The following is a 22,500-nucleotide window of genomic DNA, read 5'->3' as shown; positions in this document are numbered from 1 at the left end:
ATATGTTTTTGATTATTATATATTTTTATTATTATTATATATGTTTTTAATTATTATATATGTTTTTGATTGTTGTATATGTTTTTATTATTATATATGTTTTTGATTATCATATATGTTTTTGATTATTATTTATGTTTTTGAATATTATACATGTTTTTAATTATTATATATGTTTTAATTATATGTTTTTATTTATTATGTATGTTTTTTATTATTATATATGTTTTTGAATATTATACATGTTTTTAATTACTATATATGTTTTTGAATATCATACATGTTTTTAATTACTATATATGTTTTTTAATTATTATATATGTTTTTTATTATTATATATGTTTTTGATTGTTGTATATGTTTTTATTATTATATATGTTTTTAATTATTATATATGTTTTTGATTGTTATGTTTTTATTATTATAAATGTTTTATTATTGTATATGTTTTTCGTTGTTATATATGTTTTTAATTATTATACGTTTTTAATTATTATATATGTTTTTGATGATTATATATGTTTTTAATTATTATTTATGTTTTTGATTGTTATATACGTTTTTATTATTATATACATTTTTGATTATTATATATGTTTTTGAATATTATTCATGTTTTTAATTATTATATGTTTTAATGATATATGTTTTATTTATTATATATGTTTTTTATTATTATATGTTTTTAATTATTATATATGTTTTTAATTATATATGTTTTTAATAATTATATATGTTTTTAATTATATATGTTTTTAAATATTATATATGTTTTTGATTGTTGTATATGTTTTTAATTATTATATATGTTTTTGAATATTATACATGATTTTAATTATTGTATATGTTTTTGATTGTTATATATGTTTTTATTATTGTATATGTTTTTGATTGTTATATATGTTTTTAATTATTATACATGTTTTTGATTATTATATATGTTTTTAATTATTATATATGTTTTTGATGACTATATGTGTTTTTAATTATTATATATGTTTTTGATTGTTATATATATTTTTTAAATTACTATACATGTTTTTAATTATTTTATTATTATTATTTGTTTTTAATTATTATACATGTTTTTAATTATTATATATATATATTATATTTATATATATATATATATATATATATATATATATATATATATATATATATATATATATATATATATACTGTGTATATATATATATATATATATATACTGTGTATATATATATATATATATATATATATATATATATATATATATATATATATATATATATATATATATATATATATATACACACACACACATATATATATATACACAGTATATATATATATATATATATATATATATATATATATATATATATATATATGTGTGTATGGAACATAAAATAATATAGTGGGCCACATAAAATAATGTAGTGGGCCACATAAAATAATGTAGTGGGCCACATAAAATGATAGGATGGGCCACCTAAAATGATGCTGAGGGCCACATTAAATAAACGGTGGGCCAAGTAAAATGATACGGTAGGTCACCTTAAATAAAGTGGTGGGCCTTGTAAAATGATACAATGAGCCATATACAATATTGTGGTGGGCCACGTAAAATGATACGGTGGGCCACTAAAAAAATGTGCTAGACCACATATAATGTAGTGGCGGGCCAATTAAAAACTTGCAGTGGGCCACATAAAATGATACAGCTGGCCACCTAAAATTATAAGGTGGGCCACATAAAATGATGCGGCAACCATACAAAATAATGTGGTGGGCCGTATAAATGATGCTGCCGGCCATTTAAAATAACGCGGTAGACCACGAAAAAAAGATGTGGCGGGCCACATAAAATGATATGATGGGCCATATAAAATAATGTGGCGGGCCAAGTCAAATGACATGGCGGGCCACTTGAAATATCGTGGCAGGGTCACTTTAAATAATGACATGACATAATGTGCTGGGCCAGATAAAATAATGTGTTAGGCCAGACCAAATAATGTGTTGGGCCAAATAAAATAATGTGTTGGGCCAGATAAAATAATGTGTTAGGCCAGATCAAATAATGTGTTGGGCCAAATAAAATAATGTGTTGGACCGGATAAAATAATGTGTTGGGCCGGATAAAATAATGTGTTGGGCCAGATAAAATAATGTGTTGGGCCAGCTAAAATAATGTGTTGGGCCACATAAAATAATGTGTTGGACCACATAAAATAATGTGTTGGACCAGATAAAATAATGTGTTGGGCCAGATAAAATAATGTGTTGGGCCACATAAAATAATGTGTTGGGTCACATAAAATAATGTGTTGGGCCAGATAAAATAATGTGTTGGGCCAGCTAAAATAATGTGTTGGGCCACATAAAATAATGTGTTGGGCCACATAAAATAATGTGTTGGACCACATAAAATAATGTGTTGGACCAGATAAAATAATGTGTTGGGCCACATAAAATAATGTGTTGGACCACGTAAAATAATGTGTTGGGCCACATAAAATTTTGTGTTGGGCCAGATAAAATAATGTTTGGGGCCACATAAAATAATGTGTTGGACCACATTAAATAATGTGTTGGACCACATAAAATAATGTGTTGGGCCACTTAAAATGTGTTGGGTCACATAAAATAATGTGTGGGGCCACATAAAATAATGTGTTGGGCCAGATAAAATAATGTGTTGGACCACATAAAATAATGTGTTGGACAAAATAAAATAATGTGTTGGGCCACATAAAATAATGTGTTGGGCCAGATAAAATAATGTTTGGGGCCACATAAAATTTTGTGTTGGGCCAGATAAAATAATGTGTTAGGCCACATAAAATATTGTGTTGGACCACATAAAATAATGTGTTGGGCCAGATAAAATAATGGGTTGGACCACGTAAAATAATGTGTTGGGCCACATAAAATAATGTTTGGGGCCACATAAAATAATGTGTTGGGCCAGATAAAAAATTGTGTTGGGCCAGATAAAATAATGTTTGTTGGACCACATAAAATAATGTGTTGGACCACATAAAATAATGTGTTGGGCCAGATAAAATAATGTGTTGGGCCACATAAAATAATGTGTTGGGCCATATAAAATCATGTGTTGGGCCAGATAAAATATAGTGGCCCCCAGACCATGAATGTGACTCCAGACAATGTTATTGTCCAAGCACCACTAATAGAAAGCACTCAACAGCTTCCAAAGTTGGCTAGCTCGATGCTAGTTTACATTGCATACGCCATAAGCATGCTACTGATTAGCATTAGCAATTTTACATGGCGACTTCAACACATCCAAATTGGGTCAGGGTAATCCACAAGCAAGACGCACGACACAATCCAACATAATAGGTGCAATACTTACAGTGTTAACACTTCTCAGGGCACAACTGCCACTTCCCCCACTACGGCCACACATGCTGATGTGACCTTTGAACTCCCACGCCAAACAAAATGTCACCTTTGAACTCCCACTTCCCTAAAAAGGTCCACACTAATCCCACTGATGGAGTTCCCCCCGTGTGGGAGGTCCCCCCCGCCCCCGCCCCCGAGTGTTGTCATGCCGATCGATACGCGTCTAAAAATAGCCGCGCCATGACAGGCCAGTTTATTGTGTCATCGCCAAGGCAACGGTAACCGTGGCAACCGCAGAGTGAGCAGGCGTCTTGAAGGAGGCTTCTCAAAAGAAACAAAAACTAGGTTTTTTTTGGGGGGGGGGGGATTTGTTGAAGGGACCCAAAAACCAGACCAGACCTGGACCAGACCTGGACCAGGAAACTGGACCAGGAAACTGGAACGACCCCCGCCGGCTGCATGATGGCGGATCGTTAGATGGATTGTGAGGTCAGACAGGAAGTGAACGTGAGCATGTTATCCTCGCCATATCACGCTATGTACGCCACAGCTCAGCAGGTGGGCGGAGCTTGAGGGGCCCCGTGACTCATCACGCCACATGGCGTTCTAACAACAACAACAACAATGCTTCGCTACTTCCTGTCGACCCACTTCCTGCTGAACTACTAAACGACTACTAATAGTTAGTTATCAGCCACCACCCCTAATCGATAGCTACCAGCCACCACCGCTAATTGCTAGCTATCAGCCACCACCGCTAATAGCTAGCTATCAGCCACCACCGCTAATCGATAACTACCAGCCACCACCGCTAATTGCTAACTATCATCCACCACCGCTAATTGCTAGCCATCAGCCACCACCACTAATCGCTAGCCATCAGCCGGCATTGCTAATTGCTACCTATCAGCTGGCATCGCAAATCGCTACCTGTCAGCCGCTGCGGCAAATTGAAAGCATTAAGCCAATGCAACTAATCGCTAGCTAACGGCCGGCCCCGCTAATTGCTAGCTATCTGCCAGTACCACAAATTGCTAGCTATCAGCCAGAGCAACTAATCGCTAGCTAACAGCCGCTGTCGCAAATTGCCAGCTCTCAGCCGGCACTGCTAATTGCTAGCTATTAGCCGGCACAACTAATCGCTAGCTCTCAGCCAGCACTGCTAATTGATAGGTATCAGCTGGCGACGCAAACCGCTCGCTATCGGCCGGCACCGCTAATTGCTAGCTATCAGCCGCTGTTGCAAGTTGCAAGCAATCAGCCAATGCAACTAATCGCGAGCTATCGGCCAGCGCCGCTAATTGCTAGCCATCAGCCGAAATTGCAAATTACTACCTATCAGCCAGCACAACTAATTGCTGGCTTTCAGCCGGCACCGCTAATTGCTAGCTATCAGCCGCTGTTGCAAGTTGCAAGCAATCAGCCAATGCAACTAATCGCGAGCTATCGGCCAGCGCCGCTAATTGCTAGCCATCAGCCGAAATTACAAATTACCACCTATCAGCCAGCACAACTAATTGCTGGCTTTCAGCCGGCACCGCTAATTGCTAGCTATCTGCCAGCGCAAACAATTGCAAGCTTTCAGCCGACACCGGTAATTGCTAGCTAACAGCTGCTGTCGCAAATTGCTAGCAATCAGCTGGCGCTACAAGTCGCTAGCTAACAGCCGCTGTCACAAATTGCTAGCTATCAGCCAGCGCAAATAATTGCCAGCTCTCAGTCGGCACCGCCAATTGCTAGATATCAGCCAGCACTGCTAATTACTAGCTATCAGCCGCTGTCGCAAATAGCAAGCAATCAGCCAGTGGTGCTGGTGCCGCAAGTCGTTAGCTATCAGCCGGCACCGCTAATTGCTAGCTATCAGCCGCTGTCGCAAATAGCAAGCAATCAGCCAGCGCAACTAATCACTAGCAATCAGCCGGTACCGCTAATTGCTAGCAATCATCCAGCGCAACTAATCGCTAGCTATCAGCTGGCATTGCTAAATGCTAGCAATCATCCAGCGCAATTAATTGCCAGCTTTCAGCCAGCACCGGTTATTGCTAGCTATCAGCCGGCCTCGCAAATCGCTAGCTATCACCCAGCGCAAATAATTGCTGGTTTTCAGGCGGCACCGCTAATTGCTAGCTATCTGCCAGCTATCTGCCAGCGCAACTAATTGCTGGCTTTCAGCCGGCACCGCTAATTGCTAGCTATCTGCCAGCGCAAACAATTGCCAGCTTTCAGCAGGCACCGGTAATTGCTAGCTAACAGCTGCTGTTGCAAATTGCTAGCGATCAGCTGGCACTACAAGTCGCTAGCTAACAGCCGCTGTCACAAATTGCTAGCTATCAGCCAGCACAAATAATTGCCAGCTATCAGCCGGCACCGCTAATTGCTAGATATCAGCCAGCACTGCTAATTACTAGCTATTAGCTGGTGCCGCAAATCGCTAGCTATCAGCCGGCACCGCTAATTGCTAGCTATCAGCCGCTGTCGCAAATAGCAAGCAATCAGCCAGCGCAACTAATCACTAGCAATCAGCCGGCACCGCTAATTGCTAGCAATCATCCAGCGCAACTAATCGCTAGCTATCAGCCGGCATTGCTAATTGCTAGCAATCATCCAGCGCAAATAATTGCCAGCTTTCAGCCAGCACCGGTAATTGCCAGCTATCAGCCGGCCTCGCAAATCGCTAGCTATCAGCCAGCACAACTAATTGCTAGCTTTCAGCCGGCACTGCTAATTGCTAGCTATCTGCCAGCGCAAACAATTGCCAGCTTTCAGCAGGCACCGGTATTTGCTAGCTAACAGCTGCTGTCGCAAATTGCTAGCGATCAGCTGGCGCTACAAGTCGCTAGCTAACAGCCGCTGTCACAAATTGCTAGCTATCAGCCAGCGCAAATATTTGCCAGCTCTCAGCCGGCAACGCTAATTGCTAGATATCAGCCAGCACTGCTAATTACTAGCTATTAGCTGGTGCCGCAAATCGCTAGCTATCAGCTGCTGTCGCAAATAGCAAGCAATCATCCAGCGCAACTAATCACTAGCTATCGGCCGGCACCGCTAATTGCTAGCTATCAGCCGCTGTGGCGAATGGCCAGCCAGTGGCCGTCACTAATCACTAACTAACATTTGGCACCGCTAATCGCTGGCTAGCAGATGCTGGCGCCAATCAACACTTCCTGGTTAGCTAGTAGTAAAAAGTGCTGACTCACCAGTTTCCCGTCCAGCGTGTAGATCTTCTTCACCACGCCAGAGTCCAGCTTGATGGCGTCCGTGATGTCGGTGAGCACCTGCTCGTAGGAGCGCGCCGTCTTCTTGTTGAGCAGCACCCTCACCGCCTTGCGGGGCTTCACGCCGCTGCGCACCACCGTCACCAGGCGGGGGCGCACAAAGTCCTTGCAGCTCTCCCCCGCCGCCGCCGCCGCCTTGGTGCAGCCCAGCGGCGCAGGCCCGCGGGCCGCCGCCGCCGCCGCCTTAACGTTGACGGACCAGTTGGGGTTGACGTTCTTGGTGTAGTCCACCTTCTTGTAGGCCTCCAGCGAGCTGCACACGTAGCTGTCACCTGCAGGGGGCGCCAGAGGTCACATGTCAACACAATAAACTCCTCAGACTAGATCAATATCTAAATCAAGCTACCATATTAGCGTTAGCATGCTAACATTTGTCAATAAACACAATATTTGACTCGGAGCTGAAAAACGTGTTTAAAATGCTCGCATGCTAATGTTAGCATGTATCAAGTAACAAAATATGACTGAGATGTTTACCTATAAAATCAACTAAATAAATCTACCATATTAGCGTTAGCATGCTAACGGGTCTCATTTGTCAAGTAACACAATATTTGACTCCGAGCTAAAAAAAAAAGTGTTACAAATTCTAGCCTGCTACTGTTAGCATGTATCAAGTAACAAAATATGACTGAGATGTATACCTATGAAACAAGCAAAATAAAGCTACTATATTAGCGTTAGCATGCTAACAGCTCTCATTTGCCAAATAACAAAACTTTTAATTCTGAGCTGAAAAATGTGTTAAAAATGCTAGCATGCTAACATCAACATGTATCAAGTAACAAAATATGACTGAGGTGTATACCTATAAAATAAGCAAAATAAAGCTACCATATTAGCGTTAGCATGCTAACAAGTCTCATTTGTCAAGAAACACAATATTTGACTCTGAGCTGAAAAATGTGTTTAAAATGCTAGCATGTATCAAGTAACAAATATGACTGAGGTGTATACCTATAAAATCAGCTAAATAAACCTACCATATTAGCGTTAGCATGCTAACAGGTCTCATTTGTCAAGAAACAATATTTGACTCCGAGCTGAAAAGGTGTTAAAAATGATAGCATGCTAGCCTTAGCATACATTAAGTACCAAAATATGACAGAGGTGTATACCTATAAAATCAACTGAATAAAGCTGCCATATTAGCGTTAGCATGCTAACAGGTCTCATTTGTCAAATAACAAAACATTTGACTCCAAGCTGAAAAATGTGTTAAAAATGCTAGCATGCTAACATTAGCATACATTAAGTACCAAAATAGGACCGAGGTGTATACCTATAAAATCAACTAAATAAAGCTACCATATTAGCGTTAGCATGCTAACAGGTTTCATTTGTCAAGTAACACAATATTTGACTCCGAGCTGAAAAATGTGTTAAAAATGCTAGCATGCTAACATTAGCATACATTAAGTACCAAAATATGACTGAGGTGTATACCTATAAAATCAACTAAATAAAGCTATCACATTAGCGTTAGCATGCTAACAAGTTTCATTTGTCAAGTAACACAATATTTGACTCCGAGCTGAAAAATGTGTTAAAAATGCTAGCATGCTAAAATTAGCATGTATCAAGTGAGAAAATATGACTGAGCTGTATACCTATAAAATAAACAAAATAAAGCTACCATATTAGCGTTAGCAAGCTAACAGGTCTCATTTGTCAAATAACAAAACATTTCACTCCGAGCTGAAAAATGTGTTAAAAATCCTGGCATGCTAATGTTAGCATGTATAAAGTAACAAAATATGACTGAAGTATATAACTATAAAATAAACAAAATAAAGCTACCGTATTAGCTTTAGCATGCTAACAGGTCTCATTTGTCAAATAACAAAACATTTCATTCCGAGCTAAAAAATGTGTTAAAAATGCTAGCCTGCTAATGTTAGCATGTATCAAGTAACAAAATATGACTGAAGTATATACCTATAAAATAAACAAAATAAAGCTACCGTATTAGCTTTAGCATGCTAACAGGTCTCCTTTGTCAAATAACAAAACATTTCACTCCGAGCTGAAAAATGTGTTAAAAATGCTAGCCTGCTAATGTTAGCATGTATCAAGTAACAAAATATGACTGAAGTATATACCTATAAAATAAACAAAATAAAGCTACCGTGTTAGCTTTAGCATGCTAACAGGTCTCATTTGTCAAATAACAAAACATTTCACTCCAAGCTGAAAAATGTGTTAAAAATGCTAGCCTGCTAATGTTAGTATGTATCAAGTAACAAAATATGACTGAAGTATATACCTATAAAATAAACAAAATAAAGCTACCTTGTTAGCTTTAGCATGCTAACAGGTCACATTTGTCAAACAAAACATTTCACTCCGAGCTGAAAAATGTGTTAAAAATGCTAGCATGCTAATGTTAGCATGTATCAAGTAACAAAATATGACTGAAGTATATACCTATAAAATAAACAAAATAAAGCTACCATATTAGCCTTAGCATGCTAACAGGTCTCAGGTAACAAAACATTTGACTCAGAGCTGAAAAAGTGTTAAAAATGCTAGCATGCTAACATTAAGTACCAAAATATGACTGAAGTATATACCTATAAAATAAGCAAAATAAAGCTACCATATTAGCCTTAGCATGCTAACAGGTCTCAGGTAACAAAACATTTGACTCAGAGCTGAAAAAGTGTTAAAAATGCTAGCATGCTAACAGGTCTCATTTGTCAAATAACAAAACATTTAATTCCGAGCTGAAAAATGTGTTAAAAATGCTAGCCTGCTAATGTTAGCATGTATAAAGTAACAAAATATGACTGAAGTATATACCTATAAAATAAACAAAATAAAGATACCGTATTAGCTTTAGCATGCTAACAGGTCTCATTTGTCAAATAACAAAACATTTCACTCCGAGCTGAAAAATGTGTTAAAAATGCTAGCCTGCTAATGTTAGCATGCATCAAGTAACAAAATATGACTGAAGTATATACCTATAAAATAAACAAAATAAGGCTACCATGTTAGCTTTAGCATGCTAACAGGTCTCATTTGTCAAATAACATAAACATTTCACTCCGAGCTGAAAAATGTGTTAAAAATGCTAGCATGCCAACATTAAGTACCAAAATATGACTGAAGTATATACCTATAAAATAAGCAAAATAAAGCTACCATATTAGCGTTAGCATGCTAACAGGTCTCAGGTAACAAAACATTTGACTCAGAGCTGAAAAAGTGTAAAAAATGCTAGCATGCTAACAGGTCTCATTTGTCAAATAACAAAACATTTCATTCCGAGCTGAAAAATGTGTTAAAAATGCTAGCCTGTTAATGTTAGCATGCATCAAGTAACAAAATATGACTGAAGTATATATCTATAAAATAAACAAAATAAAGCTACCATGTTAGCTTTAGCATGCTACCAGGTCTCATTTGTCAAATAACAAAACATTTCACTCCGAGCTGAAAAATGTGTTAAAAATGCTAGCCTGCTAATGTTAGCATGTATCAAGTAACAAAATATGACTGAAGTATATACCTATAAAATAAACAAAATAAAGCTACCATGTTAGCTTTAGCATGCTAACAGGTCTCATTTGTCAAATAACAAAACATTTCACTCCGAGCTGAAAAATGTGTTAAAAATGCTAGCATGCCAACATTAAGTACCAAAATATGACTGAAGTATATACCTATAAAATAAGCAAAATAAAGCTACCATATTAGCGTTAGCATGCTAACAGGTCTCAGGTAACAAAACATTTGACTCAGAGCTGAAAAAGTGTTAAAAATGCTAGCATGCTAACAGGTCTCATTTGTCAAATAACAAAACATTTAATTCCGAGCTGAAAAATGTGTTAAAAATGCTAGCCTGCTAATGTTAGCATGTATAAAGTAACAAAATATGACTGAAGTATATACCTATAAAATAAACAAAATAAAGCTACGTATTAGCTTTAGCATGCTAACAGGTCTCATTTGTCAAATAACAAAACATTTCACTCCGAGCTGAAAAATGTGTTAAAAATGCTAGCCTGCTAATGTTAGCATGCATCAAGTAACAAAATATGACTGAAGTATATACCTATAAAATAAACAAAATAAAGCTACCGTGTTAGCTTTAGCATGCTAAAAGGTCTCATTTGTCAAATAACAAAACATTTCACTCCAAACTGAAAAATGTGTTAAAAATGCTAGCATGCTAACATTAAGTACCAAAATATGACTGAAGTATATACCTATAAAATAAGCAAAATAAAGCTACCATATTAGCGTTAGCATGCTAACAGGTCTCAGGTAACAAAACATTTGACTTCGGGCTGAAAAAGTGTTAAAAATGCTAGCATGCTAACAGGTCTCATTTGTCAAATAACAAAACATTTAATTCCGAGCTGAAAAATGTGTTAAAAATGCTAGCCTGCTAATGTTAGCATGTATAAAGTAACAAAATATGACTGAAGTATATACCTATAAAATAAACAAAATAAAGCTACGTATTAGCTTTAGCATGCTAACAGGTCTCATTTGTCAAATAACAAAACATTTCACTCCGAGCTGAAAAATGTGTTAAAAATGCTAGCATGCTAATGTTAGCATGTATCAAGTAACAAAATATGACTGAAGTATATACCTATAAAATAAACAAAATAAAGCTACCGTATTAGCTTTAGCATGCTAACAGGTCTCATTTGTCAAAAAACAAAACATTTCACTCCGAGCTGAAAAATGTGTTAAAAATGCTAGCATGCTAACATTAAGTACCAAAATATGACTGAAGTATATACCTATAAAATAAACAAAATAAAGCTACCGTGTTAGCTTTAGCATGCTAACAGGTCTCATTTGTCAAATAACAAAACATTTCACTCCGAGCTGAAAAATGTGTTAAAAATGCTAGCCTGCTAATGTTAGCATGTATCAAGTAACAAAATATGACTGAAGTATATACCTATAAAATAAACAAAATAAAGCTACCTTGTTAGCTTTAGCATGCTAACAGGTCTCATTTGTCAAACAAAACATTTCACTCCGAGCTGAAAAATGTGTTAAAAATGCTAGCATGCTAATGTTAGTATGTATCAAGTAACAAAATATGACTGAAGTATATACGTATAAACTAAACAAAATAAAGCTACCGTATTAGCTTTAGCATGCTAACAGGTCTCATTTGTCAAATAACAAAACATTTCACTCCGAGCTGAAAAATGTGTTAAAAATGCTAGCATGCTAACATTAAGTACCAAAATATGACTGAAGTATATACCTATAAAATAAGCAAAATAAAGCTACCATATTAGCCTTAGCATGCTAACAGGTCTCAGGTAACAAAACATTTGACTCAGAGCTGAAAAAGTGTTAAAAATGCTAGCATGCTAACAGGTCTCATTTGTCAAATAACAAAACATTTAATTCCGAGCTGAAAAATGTGTTAAAAATGCTAGCCTGCTAATGTTAGCATGTATAAAGTAACAAAATATGACTGAAGTATATACCTATAAAATAAACAAAATAAAGATACCGTATTAGCTTTAGCATGCTAACAGGTCTCATTTGTCAAATAACAAAACATTTCACTCCGAGCTGAAAAATGTGTTAAAAATGCTAGCCTGCTAATGTTAGCATGCATCAAGTAACAAAATATGACTGAAGTATATACCTATAAAATAAAAAAAATAAAGCTACCATGTTAGCTTTAGCATGCTAACAGGTCTCATTTGTCAAATAACAAAACATTAACTCAGAGCTGAAAAATGTGTTAAAAATGCTAGCCTGCTAATGTTAGCATGTATCAAGTAACAAAATATGACTGAAGTATACACCTATAAAATAAACAAAATAAAGCTACCGTGTTAGCTTTAGCATGCTAACAGGTCTCATTTGTCAAATAACAAAACATTTCACTCCGAGCTGAAAAATGTGTTAAAAATGCTAGCATGCCAACATTAAGTACCAAAATATGACTGAAGTATATACCTATAAAATAAGCAAAATAAAGCTACCATATTAGCGTTAGCATGCTAACAGGTCTCAGGTAACAAAACATTTGACTCCGGGCTGAAAAAGTGTTAAAAATGCTAGCATGCTCACAGGTCTCATTTGTCAAATAACAAAACATTTAATTCCGAGCTGAAAAATGTGTTAAAAATGCTAGCCTGCTAATGTTAGCATGTATAAAGTAACAAAATATGACTGAAGTATATACCTATAAAATAAACAAAATAAAGCTACCGTATTAGCTTTTGCATGCTAACAGGTCTCATTTGTCAAATAACAAAACATTTCACTCCGAGCTGAAAAATGTGTTAAAAATGCTAGCCTGCTAATGTTAGCATGCATCAGGTAACAAAATATGACTGAAGTATATACCTATAAAATAAACAAAATAAGGCTACCGTGTTAGCTTTAGCATGCTAACAGGTCTCATTTGTCAAATAACAAAACATTTCACTCCGAGCTGAAAAATGTGTTAAACATGCTAGCTTGCTAATGTTAGCATGTATCAAGTAACAAAATATGACTGAAGTATATACCTATAAAATAAACAAAATAAAGCTACCGTGTTAGCTTTAGCATGCTAACAGGTCTCATTTGTCAAATAACAAAACATTTCACTCCGAGCTGAAAAATGTGTTAAAAATGCTAGCCTGCTAATGTTAGCATGCATCAAGTAACAAAATATGACTGAAGTATATACCTATAAAATAAACAAAATAAGGCTACCATGTTAGCTTTAGCATGCTAACAGGTCTCATTTGTCAAATAACAAAACATTTCACTCCGAGCTGAAAAATGTGTTAATAATGCTAGCATGCCAACATTAAGTACCAAAATATGACTGAAGTATATACCTATAAAATAAGCAAAATAAAGCTACCATATTAGCGTTAGCATGCTAACAGGTCTCAGGTAACAAAACATTTGACTCCGAGCTGAAAAATGTGTTTAAAATGCTAGCATGCTAACATTAACATGTATTAAGTAACAAAATATGACTGAGGTGTATACCTATAAAATCAGCTAAATAAAGCTACCATATTAGCGTTAGCATGCTAACAGGTCTCATTTGTCAAGAAACATAATATTTGACTCCGAGCTGAAAAGGTGTTAAAAATGATAGCATGCTAGCCTTAGCATACATTAAGTACCAAAATATGACCGAGGTGTATACCTATAAAATCAACAAAATAAAGCTACCATATTAGCGTTAGCATGCTAACAGGTCTCATTTGTCAAATAACAAAACATTTGACTCCGAGCTGAAAAATGTGTTAAAAATGCTAGCATGCTAACATTAGCATACATTAAGTACCAAAATATGACCGAGGTGTATACCTATAAAATCAACTAAATAAAGCTACCATATTAGCGTTAGCATGCTAACAGGTTTCATTTGTCAAGTAACACAATATTTGACTCCGAGCTGAATAATGTGTTAAAAATGCTAGCATGCTAACATTAGCATGTATCAAGTAAGAAAATATGACTGAGGTGTATACCTATAAAATAAGCAAAATAAAGCTACCATATTAGCGTTAGCCTGCTAACAGGTCTCATTTGTCAAATAACAAAACATTTAACTCCGAGCTGAAAAATGTGTTAAAAATACTAGCCTGCTAATGTTAGCATGTATCAAGTAACAAAATATGATTGAAGTATATACCTATAAAATAAACAAAATAAAGCTACCGTATTAGCTTTAGCATGCTAACAGGTCTCATTTGTAACATTTCACTCAGAGCTGAAAAATGTGTTAAAAATGCTAGCATGCTAATGTTAGCATGTATAAAGTAACAAAATATGACTGAAGTATATACCTATAAAATAAACAAAATAAAGATACCATGTTAGCTTTAGCATGCTAACAGGTCTCATTTGTCAAATAACAAAACATTTCACTCCGAGCTGAAAAATGTGTTAATAATGCTAGCATGCCAACATTAAATACCAAAATATGACTGAAGTATATACCTATAAAATAAGCGAAATAAAGCTACAATATTAGCGTTAGCATGCTAACAGGTCTCAGGTAACAAAACATTTGACTCCGAGCTGAAAAATGTGTTAAAAATGCTAGCATGCTAACACTAAGTACCAAAATATGACTGAAGTATATACCTATAAAATAAGCAAAATAAAGCTACCATATTAGCGTTAGCGTGCTAACAGGTCTCAGGTAACAAAACATTTGACTCCGAGCTGAAAAAGTGTTAAAAATGCTAGCATGCTAACATTAAGTACCAAAATATGACTGAAGTATACACCTATAAAATAAACAAAATAAAGCTACTGTATTAGCTTTAGCATGCTAACAGGTCTCATTTGTCAAATAACAAAACATTTCACTCCGAGCTGAAAAATGTGTTAAAAATGCTAGCATGCTAACATTAAGTACCAAAATATGACTGAAGTATATACCTATAAAATAAGCAAAATAAAGCTACCATATTAACATTAGCATGCTAACAGGTCTCAGGTAACAAAACATTTGACTCCGAGCTGAAAAAGGTGTTTAAAATGCTAGCATGCTAACATTAACATGTATTAAGTAACAAAATATGACTGAGGTGTATACCTATAAAATCAGCTAAATAAAGCTACCATATTAGCGTTAGCATGCTAACAGGTCTCATTTGTCAAGAAACACAATATTTGACTCCGAGCTGAAAAGGTGTTAAAAATGATAGCATGCTAGCCTTAGCATACATTAAGTACCAAAATATGACAGAGGTGTATACCTATAAAATCAGCTAAATAAAGCTACCATATTAGCGTTAGCATGCTAACAGGTCTCATTTGTCAAGAAACATAATATTTGACTCCGAGCTGAAAAGGTGTTAAAAATGATAGCATGCTAGCCTTAGCATACATTAATTGCCAAAATATGACCGAGGTGTATACCTATAAAATCAACTAAATAAAGCTACCATATTAGCGTTAGCATGCTAACAGGTTTCATTTGTCAAGTAACACAATATTTGACTCCGAGCTGAATAATGTGTTAAAAATGCTAGCATGCTAACATTAGCATGTATCAAGTAAGAAAATATGACTGAAGTATATACCTATAAAATAAACAAAATAAAGCTACGAGAAGTGGTTCTCACGGGTACCTTGGGTGGCACTCCGTCACTAGGTGGGACCTGTTAGCATGCTAACAGGTCTCATTTGTCAAATAACAAAACATTTCACTCCGAGCTGAAAAATGTGTTAATAATGCTAGCAAGCCAACATTAAGTACCAAAATATGACTGAAGTATATACCTATAAAATAAACAAAATAAAGCTACCATATTAACGTTAGCATGCTAACAGGTCTCAGGTAACAAAACATTTGACTCCGGGCTGAAAAAGTGTTAAAAATGCTAGCATGCTAACAGGTTTTATCCGCCCAGATTGGAACTTTTCCCGACTCATTTCAAAAAGTTTGCAGAAAGTTACGAGCGGCAACCGACCTTCGACCAGCTGCTCCACGGCGGTGACGCGCCTGCTGCCGTCCAGCGAGTAGATGGTCCTGACGCCCTGCGGCAGGTTGACGTTGCCGGACAGGCAGCGCGTCAGGTCGGCCAGCAGGGCGTCGAAGGTCCGGAAGCGGTCGGCGGAGACGGCGTAGACGACGCCGTTGAAGTAGCGGTCGCCGTTGCGGTAGAAGCGGACCTTCTTGGCGCGCTTCTCGGCGCTGAGAGCCTGCAGGGTGCGGGCGCGGAAGAGGCTGCAGTGCGCGCTGTGCGCCGGACTCTGCACGCCGTTGGCGCGGCCGTGACGCTCAGCCTTGTCCCGCTCGTCGAAGTGCTCCATGTCCGTGTCCGGGTCCATCACGCGGCCCACCAGGCTGTCTGGCGCGGGTACAGAAAAGTTGGCGTCACCAAAAAAAAAACACAACGGCAAGGGAGCGAGCAACGTCGCCCAGAATAGAGTCCTAATGACGGATTAAACCCTCTAAGCCACCCGGGCGGCTGCCTGCACCCGGCTGGCCGATCAATAACTGCCGATATCAGCCCCGGGAAAGTCGCCGCGCCGGCCGGGCTGACGGCATCCCATAATACTCCCCGCTGATGACGAGGATGAAGATGACTTACCCACAGAGATGAGATCCACGTTCATCTCCACGATGACACGAGCGTCACTTTCAGCAGTGTGTGTGTGTGTGTGTGTGTGTGTGTGTGTGTGTGTGTGTGTGTGTGTGTGTGTGTGTGTGTGTGTGTGTGTGTGTAAGAGAGAGAGAGAGAGAGAGAAAGAGCAGAATAAGTAGAAGCTGCCTCCTCCTCCGCCTTCACCTCCTCCTCATCCACGTCACTCGTGTCGTGATTCCCCACTTAAGGCCGCCCCCCCCCCCCCTCCAGTCATTAAGATCCCAACAACCTTGATTATATCTACATGTCCTCTCACACTGACGTCGGAACAACGTTGAAAAATAGTTGTGTTTGTAAACTGAGACGACGATGATGTCTTAACGTCGGATCGACGTTGTTGGGAAATGACCAAAAATCAACGGTCAAATCAACGTCAGAACCCGACATTGTTTAAAGGTCATCAAAAAGTATGTTGTTTCAACGTTGTATTTGTGTTGTAGAATATTGGTTTGGGAAATGACCAAAATTCAATGGTCAAATCAACGTCACAATCTGACATTGATTAAACGTCGTCCAAAAGCATGTTGTTTCAACGTTGTTGAATATTGGTTGGGAAATGACCAAAATTCAACGGTCAAATCAACGTCACAACCTGACATTGATTAAACGTCGTCCAAAAGCATGTTGTTTCAACGTTGTTGAATATTGGTTGGGAAATGACCAAATTTCAACGGTCAAATCAACGTCAGAGCCTGAGATTGAATAAACGTCGTCAAAAAGCATGTTGTTTCAACGTTGTTGAATATTGGTTGGGAAATGGCCAAATTTCAACGGTAAAATCAACGTCACAACCTGACATTGATTAAACGTCGTCCAAAAGCATGTTGTTTCAACGTTGTTGAATATTGGTTGGGAAATGACCAAATTTCAACGGTAAAATCAACGTCACAACCTGACATTGATTAAACGTCGTCCAAAAGCATGTTGTTTCAACGTTGTTGAATATTGGTTGGGAAATGACCGAATTTCAACGGTCAAATCAACGTCACAACCCAACATTGAATAAACGTCATCAAAAAGCATGTTGTTTCAACTTTGTTTGTGTTGTAGAATATTGGTTGGGAAATGACCAAATTTCAATGGTCAAATCAACTTCAGAATCCAACATTGATTGAACGTTGTCAAAAAGTATGTTGTTTCAACGTTATGTTTGAGTTGTTAAATATTGGTTGGGAAATGACCAAATTTCAATGTCAAATCAACATCAGAACCCAACATTGATTAAACGTTGTCAAAAAACATGTTTCAACGTTGTATTTGTGTTGTAGAATATTGGTTAGAAAATGACCAAAATGCAACGGTCAAATCAACGTCACAACCTGACATTGATTAAACGTTGTCAAAAAGCATGTTGTTTCAACGTATTTTTGTTGTAGAATATTGGTTGGGAAATGACCAAATTTCAACGGTCAAATCAACGTCGGGATCCGACATTGATTAAATGTTGTCAAAAAGCATGTTGTTTCAACGTTATGTTTATGTTGTAGAATATTGGTTGGGAAATGACCAAAATTCAATGTCAAATCAACATCAGAATCCAACAATAATTGAACGTTGTCAAAAAGCATGTTGTTTCAACGTTGTTTGAGTTGTTAAATATTTGGTTGGGAAATGACCAAAATTCAATGGTCAAATCAACGTTAAAGAACCTAACATTGATTAAACGTCGTCAGGAAGCATGTTGTTTCAACGTTGTGTTCGTGTTGTAGAATATTGGTTGGGAAATGACCAAAATTCAATGTCAAATCAACGTCACAACCTGACATTGATTAAACGTCGTCAAAAAGCATGTTGTTTCAACGTTGTTGAATATTGGTTGGGAAATGACCAAAATTCAATGGTCAAATCAACGTCAGAATCCAACATTGATTAAACGTCGTCAAAAAGCATGTTGTTTCAACGTTGTATTTGTGTTGTAGAATATTGGTTTGGGAAATGACCAAAATTCAATGTCAAATCAACGTCACAACCTGACATTGATTAAACGTCGTCAAAAAGCATGTTGTTTCAACGTTGTTGAATATTGGTTGTGAAATGACCAAATTTCAATGGTCAAATCAACGTCAGAATCCAACATTGATTAAACGTCATTAAAAAGCATGTTGTTTCAACGTTGTATTTGTGTTGTAGAATATTGGTAAGGAAATGACCAAATTTCAATGTCAAATCAACATCAGAACCCAACATTGATTAAACGTTGTCAAAAAACATGTTTCAACGTTGTATTTGTGTTGTAGAATATTGGTTAGAAAATGACCAAAATGCAACGGTCAAATCAACGTCACAACCTGACATTGATTAAACGTTGTCAAAAAGCATGTTGTTTCAACGTATTTTTGTTGTAGAATATTGGTTGGGAAATGACCAAATTTCAACGGTCAAATCAACGTCGGGATCCGACATTGATTAAATGTTGTCAAAAAGCATGTTGTTTCAACGTTATGTTTATGTTGTAGAATATTGGTTGGGAAATGACCAAAATTCAATGTCAAATCAACATCAGAATCCAACAATAATTGAACGTTGTCAAAAAGCATGTTGTTTCAACGTTGTTTGAGTTGTTAAATATTTGGTTGGGAAATGACCAAAATTCAATGGTCAAATCAACGTTAAAGAACCTAACATTGATTAAACGTCGTCAGGAAGCATGTTGTTTCAACGTTGTGTTCGTGTTGTAGAATATTGGTTGGGAAATGACCAAAATTCAATGTCAAATCAACGTCACAACCTGACATTGATTAAACGTCGTCAAAAAGCATGTTGTTTCAACGTTGTTGAATATTGGTTGGGAAATGACCAAAATTCAATGGTCAAATCAACGTCAGAATCCAACATTGATTAAACGTCGTCAAAAAGCATGTTGTTTCAACGTTGTATTTGTGTTGTAGAATATTGGTTTGGGAAATGACCAAAATTCAATGTCAAATCAACGTCACAACCTGACATTGATTAAACGTCGTCAAAAAGCATGTTGTTTCAACGTTGTTGAATATTGGTTGTGAAATGACCAAATTTCAATGGTCAAATCAACGTCAGAATCCAACATTGATTAAACGTCATTAAAAAGCATGTTGTTTCAACGTTGTATTTGTGTTGTAGAATATTGGTAAGGAAATGACCAAAATTCATTGTCAAATCAACGTCAGAATCCAACATTGATAAAAAATCGTCAAAAAGCATGTTGTTTCAACGACAATCAAATTACAATTTTCCAAGTGCAAAAAAATTCCAGGAATCACCAGAATTTCCAGTTTTCCAAAGCCCTATTTTCACCTCCTCCTGGAAAGTTTTCAAAGTCCACATTTTTCCAAAAGTTTTGGTCCATTCCACCTTCAAAACATTCTTCTTAATTGAGACAACAAACATTTTTTCTTGTCGTACAAATTTCCGTTTTTTCAGAAATTCCGAAATACCCATTTAAATTCAAACTGTTACTACGTCAACATTTCTCAACCGTTTTGAAAAATTCCAACACCAACCCATTCATATCATCTCGGAAAATTGTTGTATTACCTATATTTTTAAAAATGGCCGTTTTTCCCGAAATTCCCAAATTCCTAGGAAATTCCCATCCAAATGAATGGACGTATTCATAATTATACAATGCCCAAAATTCTCAAAATTCTGCGTCATATTTTACCCGATTCCGACCTTTCAACCATCCACCCACACTGTTCTTCACATATGTCAAACGCCAAACATGTTTTCCTTTTCCCAAATTTCCCGTTTTTCCTGGAATTTCTGGTAATTTTCTCCCCATTTAACCTGAATGGTAAATATACAAACTTCTGCATATCCCACATTTCTTATCCGATTGGAACCGTTCCAACATCCACACACTCCACTCACCTTGGACATTCAAGCCAGCAGGTTTCCCGGTTCCGAAAAATCCCTGATTACCTGGAATTACCAGGAATTTCCCCTCATTGAAAATTAATGGTCAATATACAAATATTTTCATATCCCACAATTCGCATCCGATTCGAACCGTTTCAACATCCACACTCCACTCACCTTGGTCAATCAAACTAGAATTTTCCAAGTGCAAAGAAATTCCAGGAATTACCAGAATTTCCGGTTTTCCAGAGCCCTATTTTCACCTCAAAATTATGCGCCATATTTTACCCGATTCCGACCTTTCAACCATCCACCCACACTGTTCTTCACATATGTCAAACGCCAAACATGTTTTCCTTTTCCCAAATTTCCCGTTTTTCCTGGAATTTCTGGTAATTTTCTCCCAATTTAACCTGAATGGGAAATATACAAACTTCTGCATATCCCACATTTCTTATCCGATTGGAACCGTTCCAACATCCACACACTCCACTCACCTTGGACATTCAAGCCAGCAGGTTTCCCGGTTCCGAAAAATCCCTGATTACCTGGAATTACCAGGAATTTCCCCTCATTGAAAATCAATGGTCAACATACAAATATTTTCATATCCCACAATTCGCATCCGATTCGAACCGTTTCAACATCCACACTCCACTCACCTTGGACAATCAAACTAGAATTTTCCAAGTGCAAAGAAATTCCAGGATTTACCAGAATTTCCGGTTTTCCAGAGCCCTATTTTCACCTCAAAATTATGCGCCATATTTTACCCAATTCCGACCTTTCAACCATCCACCCACACTGTTCTTCACATATATCGAACGCCAAACATTTTGTCCCTTTCCCAAATTTCCCAGTTTTCCTGGAATTTACGGTAATTTTCTCTCCATTGACAATGAATGGGAAATATACAAACTTCTGCATATCCCCCATTTTTTTTATCCGATTGGAACCGTTCCAACATCCACACACTCCACTCACCTTGGACATTCAAGCCAGCAGGTTTCCCGGTTCCGAAAAATCCCTGATTACCTGGAATTACCAGGAATGTCCCCTCTTTGAAAATTAATGGTCAACATACAAATATTTTCATATCCCACAATTCTCATCCGATTCGAACCGTTTCAACATCCACACACTCCACTCACCTTGGACAATCAAACTAGAATTTTCCAAGTGCAAAGAAATTCCAGAAATTACCAGAATTTCCGGTTTTCCAAAGCCCTATTTTCACCTTCTCTGGAAAATTTTCACAGTCCACATTTTTCAACCGTTTTTGTCCATTCCACCTTCTAAACATTCTTCTTAATTGAGACAACAAACATTTTGCTTTTCGTACAAATTTCCATTTTTTTCAGAAATTCCAGGAATTCCAAAATACCCATTTAAATTCAAACTGTTACTACGTCAACATTTTTCAACCGTTTTGAAAAAATCCCAACACCAACCCATTTATATCATCTAGGACAATTGTTGTATTACCTATATTTTCAAAAATTCACATTTTTCAAGAAATTCCCAAATTTCTAGGAAATTCCCATCCAAATAAATGGACATATTTATAATTATACAATGCCCAAAATTCTGTGTCATATTTTACCCGATTCCGACCTTTCAACCATCCACCCACACTGTTCTTCACATATGTCAAACGCAAAACATGTTGTCCCTTTCCCAAATTTTCCGGTTTTCCTGGAATTTCTGGTAATTTTGACAATGAATGTGAAATATACAAACATATCGCACATTTCTTATCCGATTTAAACCGTTCCAACATCCACACACTCCAGGTTCCGAAAATTCCCAGATTACCCGGAATCAACAGGAATTTCCCCTTATTGATAATGAACGGGCAATATACAAATCTTTTCATATCCCACATTTCTCATCCTATTGGAACCATTCCAACATCCACACACTCCACT

At 36.8% G+C, this 22,500-nt stretch overlaps 1 protein-coding gene across 1 annotated transcript in view; it reads right to left on the bottom strand.

The window, feature by feature from the left end:
- Positions 1 to 16,778, bottom strand: part of LOC133649527 (neuronal migration protein doublecortin-like) — a 25,935-nt gene extending 9,157 nt beyond the window's left edge. Inside the window, exons 1-4 of the mRNA XM_062046116.1 lie at positions 16,682 to 16,778; positions 16,058 to 16,438; positions 6,552 to 6,901; positions 3,754 to 3,809 (exon numbers count right to left, since the gene is read on the bottom strand). Of these exons, the coding sequence (XP_061902100.1) occupies positions 3,754 to 3,809; positions 6,552 to 6,901; positions 16,058 to 16,438; positions 16,682 to 16,706 (812 nt within the window). The 5' untranslated portion in view covers positions 16,707 to 16,778. The remainder of the gene's footprint in view (positions 1 to 3,753; positions 3,810 to 6,551; positions 6,902 to 16,057; positions 16,439 to 16,681) is intronic.
- Positions 16,779 to 22,500: the final 5,722 nt, after the last annotated feature.

This window comes from Entelurus aequoreus, linkage group LG05, assembly GCF_033978785.1.
Source record: "Entelurus aequoreus isolate RoL-2023_Sb linkage group LG05, RoL_Eaeq_v1.1, whole genome shotgun sequence".
Lineage (NCBI taxonomy): Eukaryota > Metazoa > Chordata > Actinopteri > Syngnathiformes > Syngnathidae > Entelurus > Entelurus aequoreus.
The sequence above is the reverse complement of the archived record's forward strand: the minus strand, read 5'-3'. Positions and strand labels throughout refer to the sequence as shown.